Genomic DNA, 19,808 nt, shown 5'->3' with positions numbered 1-19,808 from the left:
TGCCCCCTCTGCTCATCGTTATCTTCCAGTGTGACCCACAGACGGAAAGCAAGGAAACAAACAGAATAATTGCATTTGGGGATAAGTGCCACGAAAAGGGCAGAGTATGAAGGTTCAGTATAAGTCTAGGTGTGTCCTAAGGGAGATGAGGAATTTAACCTCAGTCTTGTGGGATGAGAAGGAGCCAGCAAAGTGAGGATCCCAGGGAAGGGCTGTCCGGGCAAAGGAAGCTTCTGCTGGAAGGCCTCAAGATAGGTTCGAGCTCCTTGTGTTGAAAGAACAGACAGAAGGCCGGTGTGGCTGGAGCGTGGTGCCAGGAGAGAAGGGCCTAGGATGGAGCTGGAGTGGTGAGCGGCACAGACCATGCTGGCTTCTCAGGACATGGAAGAGGCTCTTGATTTCATGGGAAATGAAAAAGGAAGCCGTTTGGAGGATTTTAATCAGGGCAGTGAATCTGCGTTCCGTCAACATCCCTCCGGCTGCTTGGAGGGGAGAGGCAGGGCCAAAGTGGCAGGAGGGGAGTCAGTTAGGGGATTTACAGTGTTCCAGGCCAGAGATATTGGAGTCTTTAAAAAGGAATTCCTTCTTCTTCTTCTTTTTTTAAACACAACCACAAACCATTGTTATCATCACTGTAAAAACTGTTTAGAGTAACAGGGAGAAAAGTTATTTTAAAATGTGTTTATTTTCCAGATAATGACCTTGGGAAGGGGATGTAAGTGTGTTACTGGGGGATCGGTTTCATCTCTAGTTGGACACCCCTGCCCTCCACTCCTAATACAGGATGCCCCCTCTGCTTCCTGAGCCCTGACTACGACCTTTGTTTGTTAGCAACTCCTGGCTCCTCCCGAGTTATGTAGTGGCTTCTTGTGTCAGGGCCATGTTGCAGGAAATGTAAACACACTGGGGTGGCGGGTGTCACCTCTGAGGCCTGGGGCACAGGCTAGAGGTTCTAGAGACACCGGGAAGTTGATGGGGAAAGGGAGGGAGAAGTCACTCTGTTCCTGGACGATGAGGCCAGGTGGCACTTCTGGGGACTAGCTCAGCTGCCTTCACTAGTCTTTTACCTTCCAACCCAAAGTCCATATGCGGGTAATAAATACCTTCATAATAAAAAATGAGAGTGGAATCAGAATGTGCTGAGATGCCAGAGGCAATGACCTTTAAATTTGAGGCACTTGGAACTTACCAGGATTAAATGACTTCAAGACCCAGAGAGTCTGCAAGATGGCTGTGCCCACAACAACAACAGTCTGCAAGATGGCTGTGCCCACAACAACAACAGTCGTAATAAGGATACCTCGTATTTATCCTATATCTTTTCACCAAAGGCTGCAGGGCATTTGAATTGTCCTTATCTTGCTTGACTTTTGCTTGTGTTCTCACTTAGAGTTCAAGAAACCAAGATGCAGGGGGCAAGGAGGCTTGCTCTGGGCCTGGGCCAGCGTTTCCTACCTGTAGGCCAGAGGGCGTGTCCAGCAGACATCATGCTACTTCTCTGTTAGATAGCTAAGGTTGGCCCAGAGACCCGTAAGTTGTCAGTTGATGACTTCCCAAATAGACCTAGGAGAGAAGCCAGAGAAGGATTTTTAGACATGTTCTGAGTTCTTTGGAAGGATTTGGTAATTAGCAGTGTCCTGACCCCTGTGATTAGATAGAACTCTGGCAAGAAGGCAGTGGGAGAAGGTCACTGGTAACTCACTCCTGAGCTTCCTGCTTTGAGGACAGGCCTAAGGCATTATCCAGGAGGCCACTTGAACAGTGATGGTGATACCCAATGTCAGTGCAGTGCGTGCTGCTTTCTGAGCCTTTTCATAGCTGTGTGATTGTCAAACCATCTTATCATCACCACAAGGATGGGTGGATGCTGTTATCCCATATAACATGTTACCCACCCACTTTTCCAGCCTCATCTTATGCCAGTCTCTCCCTGAGCTACTGAGCTCTGGTCACACTGGCCTCTTTCTGATGGTTAGACAAGCCATGTTCCTCTCCCGACCTCACAGGGTTTGCTCATGCTGTTCCCTCTGCTTGGAATACTTTCCCTCCCTCCTCTCTGTTCCCATTCCAAGGCTAGTCTTTTCTCCTCTTTACATCTCCACTCCTTTAGGTCACGTCCTCAGGTAAGCCTTATATGACTCTCGGATTAGGCAAAATTTCCTTCTAACACCCTCTCACAGCAGCTTGACCTTGCTTGTCACTGCTTTCCAACAGTTGTAATTATATGGTTACGTATGTTGTTTAAGTCTTTCCTCCCTTCACCAGACTGTAAAGTCCATTGGGGGCCAGGACTGTAGCCATTTTGCAGCTTGACTAGCCTAGCACCTGCTGTGTAGTCAGCACTAGACAAATGTTTGTTGGTTGAATGAATGAATGAATTCCTGCTTTGTAATTGGGGAAACAGACATGAAGAGATGATGACTCAGCCAAGTTCACTCAGTGAGCCTGTAAAGAGACCCCCGGGGCCCCTGAAGTGGAGTCCAGTGGGCTCCATGCCCCGTCCTGCTCCTCCACTCCCACTCTGGGGAGCTGAGTCCTCTGCCACAATCTATCATCCCTCCCTTAAAGGGAGTGAAGTGCTCAGGCTCCTACAGGAAGGGTATGCCATGACACACCTTGATCTTCAGACACAGGGCTGAGAACGACTGGGAAACTCCGCGCTGGTGAACTTGACCTTGCTTTGGTCATGAATTCGCTGTATGATCTTGAGCCATCGCAACTTTTCAGCCTCAGTTTATTCACCTTTAAAGTGGAAATTGGATTCTCTGCTGCTGTGTGACTCACAGGGCTGTGGGAGAGAGAGAATTAAATTCATGATCTTTAAGCTCCTTTACAACTAATGTGCTGTAATAAAAATCCATTTTTCATAAGAAAATAACAATAGATGCGTATGAACAACACATTAATGTCAAATTCTGGGCAGATGAACAGGAAGTTACTTGTTTTCATCCAACAGGGCAGGATTCCGGAATGGCAGGGAAGGGAGAAATGTATTTTCATATTTCTGAGGTGGCCCTTTAGGAACAAAAGGCAAATTACATTAAAGAAAGTAAGTTTTGACAAAACATCTTGGACCCACATAGAAAAGTGTCCCTACTAGAGTGTTCTCTTTTTAGAAAACTCTTCTTGGGTGAAAAGAGTTGAAAAAGGTCAGCATTCTGGGAGGACTTGGCTGCAAGGGGCCCAAGCATTTGAAAGAAGGTTGGTACCCCCGAGAGCATCTCAGAGACCCTGCTTCCCAGGCAGTGGCAGCATCTTCATTTCGTTAAAACACAGCAACAAAACAGAACACCCCTCAAGCTACCCTCTCGTGGTTTTCTCCTTTGCATTTTATTTCTCAATCCTATTCATTTTCTTGTCATTTCAGAGGGTTTTGGAAAATGATGAAAATGTAGAGGAAGGAAATGAAGAAGAGGATCTAGAAGAGGATATTCCCAAGCGAAAGAATAGGACCAGAGGACGGGTAAGCTGGGATGCCGCGGGGAGGCCAGGGGCCAGGGAGGCCGAGGCCACGCAAGCGATTGGTCCCCAGACTCAAAGTCACGTTGCAACCAGATAGAGATCCTACCCATGGTCTTCCTTGCAGAATATTCAGAGAAGAAAACTCCAGAAGAGCTCTGACCCCAGATGATAGCCTGCAAGGATTTAGAGCTGGCAAGAGGGACAAGAGGAGGCAGAGGGTGCCCGAGGGGATGGTGAGGTCCCAGGAAGGTTGGGGGTGGGGTGAGGGTGAGGGTGGAGGATGAGGAGAATGTGACTGTTGTCCCCATTACTCGGTCATAAAAGAAGGCTGGAAGTTTCCTGTCCCTGGGGCCGCCCCAGAATGACAGGCTCAGGACACCTCCTTTGGGGTGTATTTCACTAGGTGGAGGGTAAGAGAGAGCTGGGAGGGCACGGGGACCACAGCGGATGGTTCCAGGGCAGGGGTGGCATGGGTTTTAGAGACTTGCGGGCCTGGAGTGTGGCAAGAAAAGGCCAGAAGCCTGGAAGGGCAGAGGGAAAATCCATGGTGGAAGGAATAAAAATATGAGAGTGACCTTTGAGGGGAGGGAACCTAACATGCCCACCCTCAGGCATTCAGGTGGTCGCCCAGAGTCCTCATGTTCAAGCCCAAAGGGGCTTTCTGTGGTCACTTTCAGGAGTCTAAAAGGTTGTCTGACAATAACCAGGCAGAGTGGGACCTCGGGGGTGAACTGCTGCTTTCTTTCTAAGAAGTAACTCTTGTGGGCCTGTCTAGCTCCTTCTGGCTCCAGGCAGACCCTAGCGCTCCACGGACAAGACGCTGGTCCTGGGGGCCCTGTGGGTTTGGGTCCAGTGATAATTATGGCAAGCTTCTCTATTCCCATGGTTCTCCTGCCTTAGTAGACATCAGAATCACCGGGAGAGCTATCAAAATGCAAATCCCCTGGACCGACTTCCAGAAGTTCTGATCTAGGAGGCCTGGGGTACCGCCTGAAAAGCTGTGTTAGAAGCAGGTTCCTAGGTGACTGGGGCAAGTGGTCCAGCACTGCCCACACTGAGCTAAGATGCTCTGACCTGTTGACAGGAGCTGGAATTTCTCAGTCTGGGTGGGGCGGCCCTCTGATGGGCACACCTTGTATAGTTGCTGCCCAGCTTCAGCAACGAGCAACGTGGCAACCATCTTGTTTTATCTATTCTTTACTCCAAGTTTTTGTTGGTTTATGTTTGTTTACTTTTTTTTTTTGCGTGGAATATTTGAAAGCAAGTCCTAGACATTATCATTTAACCTGCACATACCTAAATGTCTATCTCTAACAGATATTATTATCGCACCCAATAAAAATAACTCTTCTAATATCTACTACCCAGACCCTGCTCATTTTCCCCGGATTTTCTCAAAAGTGCCTTTTTATAGTTGGTTTGTTTAAGCCTCCTATATTCTGTAACATACCTCTTTCTTGCCGCACCCTACCGCACACATAGTTTTTTCTCCATGCCATTTATTTGTTGAAGAACTTGGGTAGTTGGTCTTAATGGAATTTCTCATATTCTCGATTTGGCAGACTGGTGGTATTTAATGTGTTCCTCTATTTTCTTTATTTCCTGAAAATTGGGGGTTTGATTAGAGACTTGATTAGATCAGGATATTTGTGTGCGCGTGTGAATATCTTTTTGGTGGGGCAAGTATCTTTCCTAGGTAGTGACGTGTGCTTCCTGTTGCATTACATCAGGAGACGTATGTTGTCCAGCTGTTCTGCTTTCGGTGGTTGTGAAATTGGTCAGTGGATTTGGATAGTGTCAACCTGATCTCTCTTCATAAAAGTTCCCCATCAAGTTTTCATCAATTGTTTCATCAGCCATTGATGAACTTGCCTAGACCCATGACTTAATTGGAGGTTACAAAATAATGAATGTCTAACTCCATCATTAAAGGAGGCTTTAGAATGTGCAATTTCTGGGCCTTTTGTGAACTCCAAGAGCTGGATACCTCCAGACCTGCTTCCATCCCTTCCCTCACCTCAAACCAGACGTACTCAAGTAGATTGTGGAGAATGGTGCTCTTCCCATCTTCTCCACCCCCAACCTAAATCTAGACGATTGGACTCACAGTCAGTGAACATGAATTGGGTGTCTTCTGTAAGAATACCAGCAGTAGTGGCAGCAGCCATTTATACTTACCATATATCAGGCGTGCAATGAGGCTCATTACAATAAGAGTTACCATACAGAGAGTGATAACGATTTATACTACATTCTCTATTTCTGCATTGTCCATTATGGCAGCCACTGGCCATAGGTGGCTACTGAGCACTTGAAATGTCACTAGTCCAAATTGTGCTGCAAATGTAAAATATTAGATTTCGAAGACTTGGTGTAAAAAGAATGCAGAATATCCCTTTCCTATTTTTAAATATTGATTGCATATTGAAATGATAATATTTTGGATACATTGGGTTAAATAAAAATATGTTATTAAAATTAATTGCACCTGTTTCTCTTTTTACTCTTTTTTTAATGTGGCTACTAAAAATGATGTATGGCTCATATTATATTTCTGTTGGCCAGCATTGCTTCTTTCATGCCTGTAAGTTGGTATTATTACTCTCAGAGAGGTTAAGCAACTTGCTCAAGGTCATCCAGTCTGGTAAAGAAGAAGCCAGGATTTGAACATAGGTCTGTGCTTTTTCCACTAAGTCATGCCTGACCTAGTGCCCAGCATGTAGCCAATGACCAGTTTGTTGAATGAATGAATGAATGAATAATGGAAAAAGAAAGAAAAGTCATATTTCAACTTCATGGGAGCTGAGAGAAGGCCTGAACACAGTGAGGGGCCTGGTTGGGGCCTAGACCAGCTCCAGGCCCACCTGATGTTGGAAGGGCAGTTGAATGGCTCTACGTTGTGCAGTGACATTGTGGACATGTCACCCATGGTGGGAGCCATGGGAGGACCTGGGAGAGTGAGGATGAGTCTGCCTGTGCTGGAGTAAGTGTGAAGCTGCTTCACCCATAGCCTCAATTAAGCCACCCTTTAAAGCAGTGTATTCAAGCTGCTGCTGGCTCCTGGAGAACAGTCACTCCCATTTCTGTCGTCAGAACTGAGAGGCAGCCTAAGGCTGTAGACCTCAGTGTGTGGTCCCTGGACTGTAGCCTCAGTATCACCTGAGATCTTGTTAGAAATGTGGGACCCCAGACTCCACCCTAGAAGGACGGAATTAGAGTCTGCATTTAACAAGACCCCCAGGTGCTTTGTGTGCTAATCGAGGAAGTCGAGGCTAAGTAGTGATTATTCGGACAGCCTCTGCTTGGTGTGAACTGTGAGTTCAAATCCCAGCTCCACCATGTACTAGACTTTGGGTGAATTATGTAACCTCTGTGAGCTTGGCCAAATTATATACGTACTCTGGGCCTCAGTTTCTTCATCATTAAAATGGAGATAATAATACACAGCCAATTTTGAGTAGTTAATAAAGGCTAGATATTATCAGGAGGATACAAGCAAAGAGAACAGCTCTTGGAGCTTTGACAATGGAGATATCCTGAGGGGTGAGGGAAGTTCAGACCCAACAATTAATAATTGTGTCTATGGCAACTTTAGCCCAAGAAATCAAAGCTCTTTAAAATTCACAAAATTCCTATGAGTCATGCATGTGAGTGTTAGCAATCAATCCATCAGTCAATCAGTGAGTATTCATTGATGTGCTGTGGTGCAGTCTGGGGCTTCTCAGACTTTAGTGTGCACATGAAGCACCTGGTGATCTTGTTAAAGTGCACATTCTGATGCTGTTGGTCTGACAGGTGGGGACTGAGATCTTACCTGGTTAATAAGATCCCAGGTGATGCCAGTGCTGCTGGTCTGAGGACCACACTTTAAATAGCAAGGGTGTAGAGCAGTGGTTCTTGATTGTTTTTGATCTCAGGAATTCTTTACTTAAAAATTACTGAAATTGGGGCTGACCTGGTGGCGCAGCGGTTAAGTCCGCACGTTCTGCTTCAGCTGCCCGGGGTTTGCTGGTTCGGATCCTGGGTGCGGACGTGGCACCGCTTGTCAAGCCATACTGCGGCAGGTGTCCCACATCTAAAGTAGAGGAATATGGGCATGGATGTTTGCTCAGGGCCAGTCTTCCTCAGCCAAAAAGGAGGATTGGTGGCAGATGTTAGCTTAGGGCTAATCTTCCTCAACAAAAGGAAAAAAGAAAAAAAAAATTACTGAAAGCCCCCCAAAAGCTATTGTTCTTGTGGGTTATAACTAGTGATACACACCACATTAGAAATTAAAACAGAAAAAATGTTATGCTTAAGAATACCCCTAACATACAGTGTGATGACATCATCATGTCATGTAGCCTCTGGAAAACTCCGCTGTGCACTTGTGAGAGCATAGACTTCAGATAACATCTTAGTATTATTGTGAAAATAGTTTTGACATTGCAGACCCCTGAAAGAGTCTCAGGAATCCCTAAGGACCCCTGGACCACTATTTGAGAACAACTGGTGTAGAGGAATAGTGCTCTGCTTAGGACCGAGTCTGTCCTGGTTGAGGGTCTTGTAGTTTCAGGAAATGCAATGGCTTAAGCAAAAATTGGAAGTATTTGACAAGCTGTGGGTCAATGCCCCATATTTGAGCAATTTTTGAAGACTCAGACCTCAGGAAGGAGAATAAAGTAGAAGGGATTTAGGACTGTGAAAAAGTAAGGAACTCAGGTAGCTTCTAGCCTCTACTCTCCTTCCTTCATTCTTCTTTCACAAGATGGTCTTTCCTGCTTCTCTGTGCACATGGCCGCATAGCTCCTGAATTTATGAGTCCCCAGTTCAAGTGACCTGTACTAACTAGAGCCACTGTTTCCCAATTCAAAGTCCCTTGGAAGTAGAATCTGATTGGCCCAGCTTGGGTCAGGTGTCTGCTCCTGAGCCGGTCAATCAACTGTGGCCAGTGGGGAAGGGACATGTGGTATAATCATGGCTGCCATGGCCCCCCAACGGGTGAATGGGAAGGTGAAGTGGGGAGGAGTGGGGTGGAGTGGGTGGTTCTCAGAGAGGGAAGACTGGTTTCTTTTGGACAGTCAGCCTCAAAGTTTTCTATAATAGAATCTGGATACCTGGGTCTGCTCCTTCTACTGGCTCTGTAACAGTGGACAAGTCGTGAACCCTCTCAGAATCTGTTTCTTCAAGTGCCAAATGGGAATCCTAACGTTACCTGGTTTAACTCAGAGGGTATTGGAGGAATAAACTGAGCTAATATATGTCAAAGAGTTTTGGATGCCATGTGCCCAGCACAGTGCTAAGTATTAGGGGTTCATAATAAAGCGTGAAGTGCCATCTTTGTCCCCAAGGACCTTGGAATTAAATTGAGGAGAAAATAATAATAGTCATGATACAATTAGAAAGTAGCAGGCTTCTGACTATGCGCTAACCAAAGGCAATAAGAGTTCGGAGGAGAGAGAAAGAGATCAACTTGGGCAAGGAGGGGAAATAACGTATCGAGCACTTCCTGTAGACAGTGCTGTCCTCTGTGGTTTCACACACCCTCAGCTCCAACCCTCTCAGCAACTCTGCAATAAAGGTGTTGCTAGGCCTGTTTTTCAGTTGAGAAAACGAATGCTTAGGGAAGTAACTTGTCCAAAGACACATAGCTGGTGTTTAAATCTAGTCTGTCTGACTTGAAAGCTGATGCTCTTTTTGCTCCTCAATGTGGCCAGAGGAAGATTCCTGGAAGAGTGGGATGTTGGCAGGGCTAAAGCATGGATCAGATGTGGACGGGCAGAGGAGAGGCTAGTCCATGACAGGGATCAATAAAAACAAAGTTGTGGACGTAGCATGAGCATGAGGTGAACCTGATGGGATTGGCGCTAGGTTACCATTGGATGTGTTAAGTGGGTTTAAGATGGCAATGAATGAATGGGTGAATGAATGAATGACCACAGTTTCCTGGCCTTCACTCCTTGTCTAATTGTCCTGGGAGTCACGCAGGGTGGACTGGGTAGGGCAGTGCAGGGTTAGAACCCCAGCTAGTGGGTTCTTTGAGCAGTTCAGCCATTAATTGACGAGCTCCTGGATTAAAATTTGGAACAGAAGGGAAATATGAAGCCTAAGATGGCGTTTGAAGGAAAAAACAATAGCACTTGGATTTGGAGAATGAATGAGAGGCAGTGAAGATGATTGACTCACTGACCAACTGACTGATTCGTTCATTTATTCAGCAAATGTTTATTAAGCACTTCTTAAGTGGCTGGCCCTGTGCCAGGTTCCTAGCATAGTGGTGGCCCAAATAGACGTGTTTCCCACCCTTGTGTGGGAGAGAGAAAACCAGCTAGTACACAGCACATGTCTAAAATGTCAGACAATGCTAGGTGCTGGGATGAAACGTAGAGCAGGGCAGGAGAAAGAGAACGATGGGGAGGGTATGAGTGGACATCATCGAGCATGGAGGGCTTCTCTGAGGGTGTGACGATTGAGCAAGACAAGTTGGATTCTGAGTTTCCAAACCTGAGATAGTCCAGGAGACTGTAAGAGTGCTACTGCCACAGGAAGGGTCCCATGTAGTCCCCTCAGTGCCCTATGGCCACAATTCCCGTTTTGCAGTTGAGGAAGCTGAGGTGCAGGGCGAGTCGGGGAGCGCACCGTCCCCTGCTGGTCAACACTGCCGAGTGAGATGGAGCCTGGCTCTCAGGAAGGCAGGGCCTCTGCTTCCCGCTGGCTGCTCCCCCGAACACTGTCTCCTCCTCCTCCTCCTCCTCCTCCTCCTCCTCCTCCTCCTCGTCGCCCAGGCGGTATTTTTAGTCTCTCGGAGCCCCCTCCCGATCTGAGCCGCCGTCGCCTCCGTCATTCTGCTTGACTTGCTTTCACCTGCTCTGAGGCGGCTGTGACAGGGCTGCGGGCTGCACACGTCAAGCTGTCCCTGGCTTCACTGAGGGGGCATGGTGGGGCAAGGGCAGCTGAGGGTGACCACCCTGGGCGTGTGGGCAGGCGGGGAGGCCTGTCAGTGCCTAGGGTGGCTGCTGCCAGCACCTCACAGCTCCCTCTTCGGGTCAAGTCTGAGTCACGAGGGCAAGGGGAGGGGGCTGCTGGCTGTCATGTGTGCAGGGGCGGGGGGTGGGGAGGCAAGGAGAGAGAGACCTGTGGGAGGGGGGAAGGAGGGAGGTGGAATTTTGTAATTTGTTTTGGAGAGAGACAAGCTGAGGGGGTGGCAGAGGTGGTAGCTTGGCAGGTAGTGTTGATTGTGAAGTGTGTGTTTTGTGAGAGTGCGTGAGCATCAGAGGCCTGCGGTACAGGCCTTTCCGCTGTGAAAGCCCCAATGAGTATGTGTGTGTGTGTGTGAGAGAGAGTGTGAGTGTGTGTGTGTGTGTGAGAGAGAGAGTGTGAGTGTGTGTGTGTGTGTGTGTGTGTGTGTGAGCATTGCGGGCCTTGCCACTGTGAAGTCCCCAGAGCCACTTTTCCAGGCCAGGCCCCTGGGATCGCCCCATTTTCTCTGCATCCCAGGTTGCTGCCATGTTTTATTTCTCATCTGCTGCACCTTCCTCTCTGTCCCCAAAGACCCCAGCAGCCCTTTCCTTGCCTGGGGTTTACTGCTACTCATTACCGGAGAGTGACCTGGAGGAGGCTGGGGTGCTACACACGTGACCGGTGTGGGACTTACAGAGGTTTAAAAATAAACCCTGCCGAGCTCTCATAGCCACTGTCCCGGGGCTGCAGAGTTGCCAGCTCCCTCTCTGGCTGGCCTCTCCTCTCCTTGGAGGTAGAACTCATTCCACCTCCTCCTCCCCTAGGTTATGCTGACCTGTCTGGAGATGCACACTGGGTGGTGGTGTCAGGAGTCCAGCCCCAGGAGATGGTGAGGGGTCAAGGTCACTGTCTCTGGCTGGAGGCCTAAGGCAGACCGCATGGGGTGGCTTGGCTGCAGCTCACCCCTGTGGAGTAGGCTGAGCCGTGGAGAGACGAGCTCCCCGTAGGCTGGGCTCAGGCCCCACTGCCAGGCCTGGCTGGCTCTTGAGAGACTAGAGCAGGGGAAGTGTGAACACAGGAGCTGCGGTCCTGACTGCATGTGTGCTTCTTGTCCCTGTCAGGACTTGCTCCCAACATGCCTGTCCTCCGGTCAGGTGAGGGAAGCAGAACTGGCATGTTCGTGTGGGGTCGATGAAGCTGGAAGGCTGAGCAGTTGGAGGAAGAGGTCCTAGCGGCAACAGTGGAGTATGGGAATTCGGTAGATCCAGGCTTTGCAGTCAGAGCATCCTGAGTTTGCGTCCTGGCTCTGCACTTAGTAGCCAAGTGACCCTGGGCAAGCTACTTAACTTCTCTGGTGCCTCAGTCTCCTGACCTATAAAATGGAGCTAATAGTAGTGCCCTCCCCGCCTTGGAGTTGTGAAGGTTAATGAGATGATGCAGATGAGTGGCTGAGTGATTTGAAGCAAGTTACCTAACCTCTCTGGGCCTCAGTTTCCTGGCCTGTAAAATGGGGTGGGTATTGGTACAAATGTGATGAAAGTTGAATGAGGAGATGTAGACAAAGCGTTCAGGGACTCCCAGACTACGTGCTCGAGAACCATAGTGACAATCAGAATAATAAACATCCTGATGCCCCAATGTCTCCCCAGGCCCGTGGCTCGGCCGGTGGCAGGAGGAGGCACGACGCGGCCTCTCAGGAAGACCACGACAAACCTTACGTCTGTGACAGTAAGTATGGGCCATGCCGCCTTCCTGTCCCCGCCCCACCTTCTGTGTGCATCCCTGGCTAGCAGCCCCTAGCCTCAGGCTCGCTGGCTGCTCCTCTCTAGCCTGCAGCCCCAGCCCGTGTGCCTGCTGTCACTACCTGCCGTCGTCGCTACTGCGGCTGGCCCCACAGTTCTGCATGAGGGGGAGGGCCCGGGAGGCCTCCCCGCCTTCGACTCTGCGCCCTCTCTGGCAGCGCCGTCTTTCGTGGCTTTCCTCCGGCTCGCTCTCTTTCATTCTCTCTGTCTCCTTAAGATTCATCCTCTGTTTCTTTCTCTATTTCAGAGAGTTACAACCAAAAGCATAACTCAAAATCCTCTGACAAAGACGCTTGGCCCCCGTGGCTTTGTCGTTTGCTTCCCTTTAATTCCCTTCTCACTCTCTCTCTCTGTCTCTCTCTCTCCTGTCCTAGGTAGGGTACGTTATGAATCTTTCTCTGTTGATGACTTAGTTTAATACATGGCCCTCGATCCATCTCCAGCCTTCCTTGCTTGCTTCAGAGACATCTTTTGGACAAGCGACTGCCTGGCTCCTGGGTTTAGGCTCTGCAGACAGAGCTGGGGGAATGCTGAGGGAGAGAACGGCAGGGAGCAGTGGCACTCGGTGGACTTCCAGAAATCTCCAGCTTTCCCAGGGATTGCTGTGGGCTCGAGCGAGCTTTTTTCTCTCTCACCTACCAGAGCACTGGGTGGTGGGTCTGAAATCCTTGCCCCAGTTGTCTTCTCACTGTATCGGGCGCCATCTGCTCATTCCACGGCAAGGGAGGCCCTCAAAACCACTTTCCCTGACCGTCTTCTCTTCCCATCTTCTCCTCTCTGAGGACGCAGAGCTCTGCCAAGGGGGAGAAGGGGCTGCAGAGGGAATGGCAGGGCCCTGGCCCGGTGGTGCCTCTGGGCGCCCCACCAGTGTCTGCAGTCTCCGTGCAAGCGGAGAGAGAACCGGGCAGGATGGGGTGCACCGGGGCTGGTGCGTTTTCCTCCCTCTTCACTGGCCTCTTTTGATTTCAAAAAGTTGTTCTGTGCTAGTGGGGTGACAGCTAGTTGGAGAACGTTTTGCTAGAAGAAATCCAACTCCGTGACCCCCATTTGGCTGTTTAATACACCGTGCAGATGACATTCCTGCAGGTACGTCTCCATCCCACAGCAATTCCGTTTCAGGATGAGGAGAGAGCAGGGCACGGGGTCCGATTCCTCTTGGCAATACCAGGAGGTGCCTGCTTCTGCCTGGGTCTCACTTCCTGGGTGGGTTCAGTTTTGTTCTGACGGATGAAAGCCCAAGCCTGCTAGCTCTTGGGAGGCTGGCTCTGGGCTGTGAAGAGTCCTTCCGACCCCCATGGAGCGGGCTTTCCAGCTGTGCCTGGCTGGAGCAGCCCAGCCATCAAGAATGCCAACCCCTGCTTTGGAACTGGCGCATTGCCACTCGGTTGCTTTTAAAAAGCCTTGTTTTTATTATGTGATTTTTCTGCTACCAGAGACAGTGGGATTACTTTTTGCTCTATCTCTACAGTTTTCATTGGATTCTCAGCCAGTCATAGTGCCATATATTCCCAGACACACGCACGCGCCCTTCTTCACCAGCCCCTCAGTTCCTCTCTTCACTTCTTTGTCTCTGACGCTGCCTCCTTGCATGTGACCCCCGTGGAGCACCCTTTGTGGGTGTCCCTCTCTTGCCTCGCTCGCTCCCCTCTTTCTGCCCAAAGTCCTTGCACCACACCCACTCCCCCAGGCTCCTGTGGCTTTGTTGAGGGTCTCTCAGTGCCCTTCGCTGTTTCCTGTTCCCCTCCCCGCAGGGTCTCTTCCTCCTCCTGTTTACACCGGGTGGTGCTTGGGCGGCCTAGTCGCAGGCCTGATGTTGGCTTTCTGGAAGTCTCAGCGGCTGATTTCTTGGCTCTGCCCCTGCAGGCGCTACCTCCCTTTTCCTCCCTCAGCAGAGCAAGGTCCACCGTAGATTACCCTTCTCTCTTAGGAAATCGTGTGGCAGCACAGTGATTAATAGACTTTATTTTTATCTGGTGCCCTTCAGACGTGTGATCCTTTGGGATAGGAATGACCTTTGGAGAGGTCATGAGGCCCACACTCCACCCCCGAACTGAGCAAGGAATGCTTTTAATAATCTCTAATGCATCCTGAGTAGAGAGGTGTCTGGTCACCTCCTTGAATGTCCCCAGGGATGCTGTTGCCATAAGCTGCCCTTTCTTCTGTGATTCCAACTGTGCTTTGAATGATTGTTTTCCCTTAATAGGAGCCGAAATTTTTCTCTCCTACAGGCCCCCTTATCTTTTGTGCATCTTTTCCCGACAAATAGGCACATTCAGCATTTTGTCTATTCTGGAGCCCTCTGAACATCCCCTTGGATTCTTGGTTTACCCAGGGCCACATCCCATAATCTCTGCGACAGCCTGCTCTGCATTCTCTTCTGGGTTTACAGTTAAGCTCAGCACTCCCATTGGAAGTAGCACCAAGGCCAAGTGGCTCAAAGAGTAGCAGACCAATTTCCTTGTTTATTTTACACATCAGCCCTTAACACAACCCATGTCGGTAGAGAATAGAAGTGTTTGGCCAGCCCGTTGCACTGTGCACCATCTCAACGACTTCCCACGCCGTACCTGTCCTGACCCCAGCCTAACGCCTCTCCAGGTGTGTGCTCTTCTCTTCTGATGCATTTGATTATTCCTTCATCCATAAATCACTCTGCATCTGCCCTATTGAGTCTCAATAAAGAGATACAATAATATGTGACTTCAATAGACAAGATTCAATAAAGGCACATTTAAAGCCGTTGCCCAGTAGTTAAATTTTATTCTCCATAGATTCACAATCCCTGCCATGTTAGTATCATCTGTGGTTTGATTTGCATAATCCTCACTTCATCTTTTGAGTTATTTATGAAAATATTAGGCCACCTTGGACCCCACCACCTCTTTCTGAGTTTACGTGGAGTAGTAATAGCTATTTTTCAGATGCAATTGTATTTAACCCTTCCTGGTATATATTCCTAAATATAGTTGTCCTATTATGTTCTTGGTCCAAGCTTCCCTTTCAAGATGGGTGGTTGAAATATTATCTTAGCTGCTAACTTCAGGTGATAGATGGTTTGCCTGTTGCTTTTCACTCAGCCATTGAATTTGTTCCATCTTGGAGAAATATTAAATCATTTGAACTTAATTTACTTTTTACCCAATCCATGGTGTGTGTATGTAGATGAATACTTCATTTTCCAGCAAGTAACCAATGTCTATTAATTATCCTGAAAGTTTACCAAGCTTAAGGATTAAAGTTCTGTTTCTTCCCTTTCAATCTCTTGCTGAAGGACGAGTGTTATCCACAAACAAGGCAACTGAATAAGACTCTGTGGGAAAGTCTGTCAGTGTTTGTCCAGGCGTGGACCTGGACCCCCTGCACAGAGATAACCTAGGCGTTTATTAAAATGTGGATTCCCAGGCCTCACAGCAGACCTCCTGTATCAGAGCCTCTGGGAGCGGGCCCAGGAACCTGTATGTTTTGAGAGCTCCTGGGGGCCACTTAAGAATATTGACTCTTGAAAATGACTGGTGTACTTCCTTCAAGTTCGGAGGCTTCTGGCCTCGTGACTGGCCCCTTCAGTATTCCCTGCTCTTTGCATCTGGAAGTTCTAGAGTCTCAGGAACTCTCCAGGCAGAATGCCACTGGCTTGTATCATTGTTTTAGTTGGTCTCTTTAGAATCTTTCCTTTCAATTCTTTCAGCATTGGTATAAGGCTCAGCCGCCCCATATAAAACTCAGCAATCCAGCACATGACTTTAATTTACTCAATAGCTTTAAGTCCGAATGGAATCTTTAGCCCCCTTTTGTAGGCGGATGATCACTGAAGATAGACGTATGAGAGGAATCCTTGGGTTAGGGCTACTGGGATGTTTTAGAAATCATTTCAAGAGTTTGCCTCTTCTTTTCCTAACTGCTCCCAACCCTGAATTTTCTGTTAGCATCATTGGGGCAGACTCCTGATGAGAGATCCACGTTTCCATTCTCTCTGTTCAAGGAGCTTCATAGGAAAGAAGATGGTGGTGACGGGGTGATATTCGAGGAGGGGGACATGTTGTCTCTGAGCGTTAGGCATTTAGGGAGGAGCAAGACGGCCATTTGCCCTTTTGCTGGGCACAGCAGAAGTGATCTGTGAAGTTTTTATTTACTGCCTAGATTTTAAAAATGTTTCTTAAAAAAATTTAATTTTAATTTTATTTTACTGTAGAAAGAACACAACATAAGATCTTAACAATTTCTTTTTTTTAAGGATTGGCACCTGAGCTAACATCTGTTGCCAATGTTCTTCTTTTTTTTTCCCTTCTTCTCCCCAAAGCCCCCCAGTACATAGTTGTATATTCTAGTTGTGAGTGCCTCTGGTTGTGGCATGTGGGATGCCGCCTCAGCATGGCCTGATGAGCAGTGCCATGTCCGCGCCTGGGATCAGAACCTGCGAAACCCTGGGCCGCCGAAGCGGAGCGCATGAACTTAACCACTCGGCCAGGCGGAGGCCTCAATTTCCTTCTTTTTTAAGGATGAATAGTATTCCATTGTACGTATATACCACATTTTCTTTATCCATTCATCCATTAATGGACAGTTAGGTTGTTTCCACATCTTGGCTGTTGTGAATAATGCTGCAATGAACATAGGAGTGTTAATATCCCTTTGAGATCCTGATTTCAGTTCTTTCAGATAAATACCCAGAAATGGGATTGCTGGAACACGTGGTAATTCTGGTTGTAGTCTTTTGAGGAACATCCGTACTGTTTTCCCTAAGCAGCGGCACCATTTTGCGTTCCCGCCAACTGTGTACAGTGTTCCAATTTCTTCACATCCTCGCCATGCTTATCTTTTGTTCCCAGTTTTTTCTGATCATGGTGATAACTCCTAATGGCTGCTACAGTGTGCAGAGCACTGTGCTAAGCATTTTTTGTACATTGTTTCTGGAAATCCTCACACTAACCTTGAAAGGCAGGGACAATTGACTGCACTTCACTGTGAAGAAACTGAGGCTCAGAGAGGTAAAGGGACTTGTCCAAGGTCACACAGCTAGTTAATGCTGAAGTTGGGATATGAATCCTGGTTTTTCCGGCTCCAGAGCCAACGTACCCCAGGGCATTGCCACACAGACTGCTGGTTAAATATGCCCTCTGACCCTGGAGTTTGGTTCTTGTAAGAGTTGAGGAAAAAACATGCTTTAAAAGTGAATTTATGAGTGCACACGCCTTATTTATGAGGTGATGCCCTGTCCGCTGTTGACAGGCTGCTTCTAGGTGTCAGGTTGGTAAGCTGGAGTCAGATAGTAATTATAATTGAAGTGGGATGGAATGGATTATGTAATTTTGAGTTTTAAAAATTTAAGTCTATTAAAATCATACCTCCTCTGGCACCCAAACTGGGACATTAGGGTGGATTGTTGACAAAAGGCAAATAGATATGCCATGCCTGAAGGCCTCCTAGGAACGAGACTCACATCTGAGCCATGTCTGATGCTCATACATCAGGAGCGAGTCCTCTCAGCTTAACCTCCCCATCAGTGAGAACTTCGTTCTCTTCCCTCACCCCAGAGACATGTATTTTCAATTGTATGGCCCGTGACTGAAAACGTGACCACTTGACAGTGTTGCTTCCCGTCTAGAAATCCAATGGGGGTATAACTGTGTCCAGCTGGGGCAGCGTCAGAATAGGTCTGCAGTCCATCCCTCCTCCTTTTGGTGGCGGCACCCTGGGAGGAGAAAGGGCTGGGGCTAAAAGCAGAGTTCGGGGTGTCTCTGTTCTACCCTCTGTGGCTGTGGCACCACTCTCCTCGTTTGTCAGTGAGGGGGCTCCTTCTCGAGTCTCTAGACACCCCATCAGCACCCCTTCCCCACACCGTGGGCTCCTTGCTTCCAGGCAGTGGCTTAACAAGGAGGCTCTGCCCCCAGCAGACAAGATGTGGGACTGGGGGATGTCACAGGAATTCCGCCATGCCCGGGCCAGGAGCAGCTGTGGGATGAGTGGATTGGCATGTGGGTCAGACACAGCTTGCACCCAAGGCAGTCCAGAAAATCTGCGTGACCTCAACCTCCTTCAAATTACTCCGGTTTCCCCCATACCTGAGTGCACAGGGAGAATCAGATGACTACTGCAGTCTTATTAAAAATTTTTTTTGAGGGCATGAAGGCCCCACATTCTCTGAGGCTCATGTGCTTTTAGCTTCAAGCTGCAGCGGAAAAGCCAATAACGTGGCCTTCAGGCTGGCTGCCCTCGTCGCTGAAGGGAAGCCGGGCTCATCACTCAGTTGTCGCCTCTATTATCTCGCAGACCCTTGCATGGGGTGCGGCGGGGAGGGTGGGAGAGGCTCCATGCCCCAGAAACTTGATTTGTGGAACAGGGCCTGTGGCATAGGATTGATCCCTGGAGATTGAGAGCATTTGTTAGGGCAAAGCTGGGTCTGTTTAAATATTTAAATGCCATCGCTTCACGGACACAGGTGGCAGTGTCCCAGCAGAGCTGGAGGGAGGCTGAAGTTTCTCTCTGATCCCCTCACCCCTGCATTTCTCCTCCTCCCCTGCTCCTGCTGCCTGCCCTGCTCCCCCGGCCCCTCTCTTTTCCGGACGGCAACTCGCACCCTCTTGAATTACTTCCTCCTCCAGTCAGAGCCTTGTGCTCAGCTAGCTGTTACTTGATGCAAACTTCATGGCAAATACTTTCTACTAAGGTGTGGATGACCAGTAACAGGGTAGATATTAGCATTTGTGGAGGATCTTTTTGTTTTTTCAAATAATTTTTTTCTATGAAATTAGTATAGATTCATTGCAGAAAAATCAGAAATTACAGATACGTGAAAATGGAAAAATAAAAATCACCTGTAATCTTACTTTGCAGAGATAATTTACATTTTGTTTTCTTGTATACTATTTTAGGGTTCTCTGTCTCTTTCTACACACACACACAAAGACTCTACACGATCTGTACCACTTTACTCCCTTCCTCCACTCGACGATACATGAGGAACATCTTTCCATGCCAGTAAAGACGTTTTTATAAGGACGTTTTAGGGCTATATGGTGCTCCATTACATGGACATGCCCCGGTTTGCTTGATCAATGTTCTACTTGTTGGACGGTTAGACAGTTGAAAATTTGTTGGCTATTAAAAACACTATTGCAGCTCTATCTTTGCATAAGGCTTTTATTATTTCCTAGGAGCAGAATTGAGAGGTCAAAGGGCCTGGTGCACAGGCTTTAATTTCTCTTCTTCAAGTCGTGGGGGTGGGGTGGGGGTGGTAAGGAAGGAGGAGCGAGGCCCGTGCCGCCTGGGTTAGCGAGAGCTGGGTCAAGGCCAGTGTGCACTGACTTTGGAGGGAGAAGGCTGAGGTCACATTGTGTCTCTTCCACTTGGAGAAGGTCATTTTGCTGCTGGGAGTCTCCGCGTCCTCAGGTGTGGAGTGGGGATGGTACGTGGTAGGGAAAGCTCCATGTGATAACGTGTGTAAACATGTTTGCATGGGGTATGTGCTTGATGTATATTTCTTCCTTAGTTCCTCTGCCTCCATGATATTAGGAAAGACGAAGCTGATATCACATGAGGAGATGACACGCCACCGGGTGGTATTTCATTGAGAGTGAGCACTGTAGGAATTCAGGGGAGGGAACGGTC

General features: G+C 48.4%; 1 protein-coding gene across 4 annotated transcripts in view; it reads left to right on the top strand.

The window, feature by feature from the left end:
• Window positions 1–19,808, top strand: part of DPF3 (double PHD fingers 3) — a 243,197-nt gene that overhangs the window by 136,986 nt on the left and 86,403 nt on the right. For all 4 annotated transcript variants that reach the window (XR_011532874.1, XR_011532873.1, XM_008523767.2 and 1 more), the window contains exons 5-6: window positions 3,368–3,463; window positions 12,051–12,129. Coding sequence is in view for 2 of the 4 variants with exons in the window: in XM_008523767.2 (XP_008521989.1) it covers window positions 3,368–3,463; window positions 12,051–12,129 (175 nt within the window). In the remaining 2 variants the exon portion in view is untranslated. The remainder of the gene's footprint in view (window positions 1–3,367; window positions 3,464–12,050; window positions 12,130–19,808) is intronic.

The sequence above is a fragment of the Equus przewalskii genome, chromosome 25 (genome assembly GCF_037783145.1).
Source record: "Equus przewalskii isolate Varuska chromosome 25, EquPr2, whole genome shotgun sequence".
Taxonomy (NCBI): domain Eukaryota; kingdom Metazoa; phylum Chordata; class Mammalia; order Perissodactyla; family Equidae; genus Equus; species Equus przewalskii.
The sequence above is the reverse complement of the archived record's forward strand: the minus strand, read 5'-3'. Positions and strand labels throughout refer to the sequence as shown.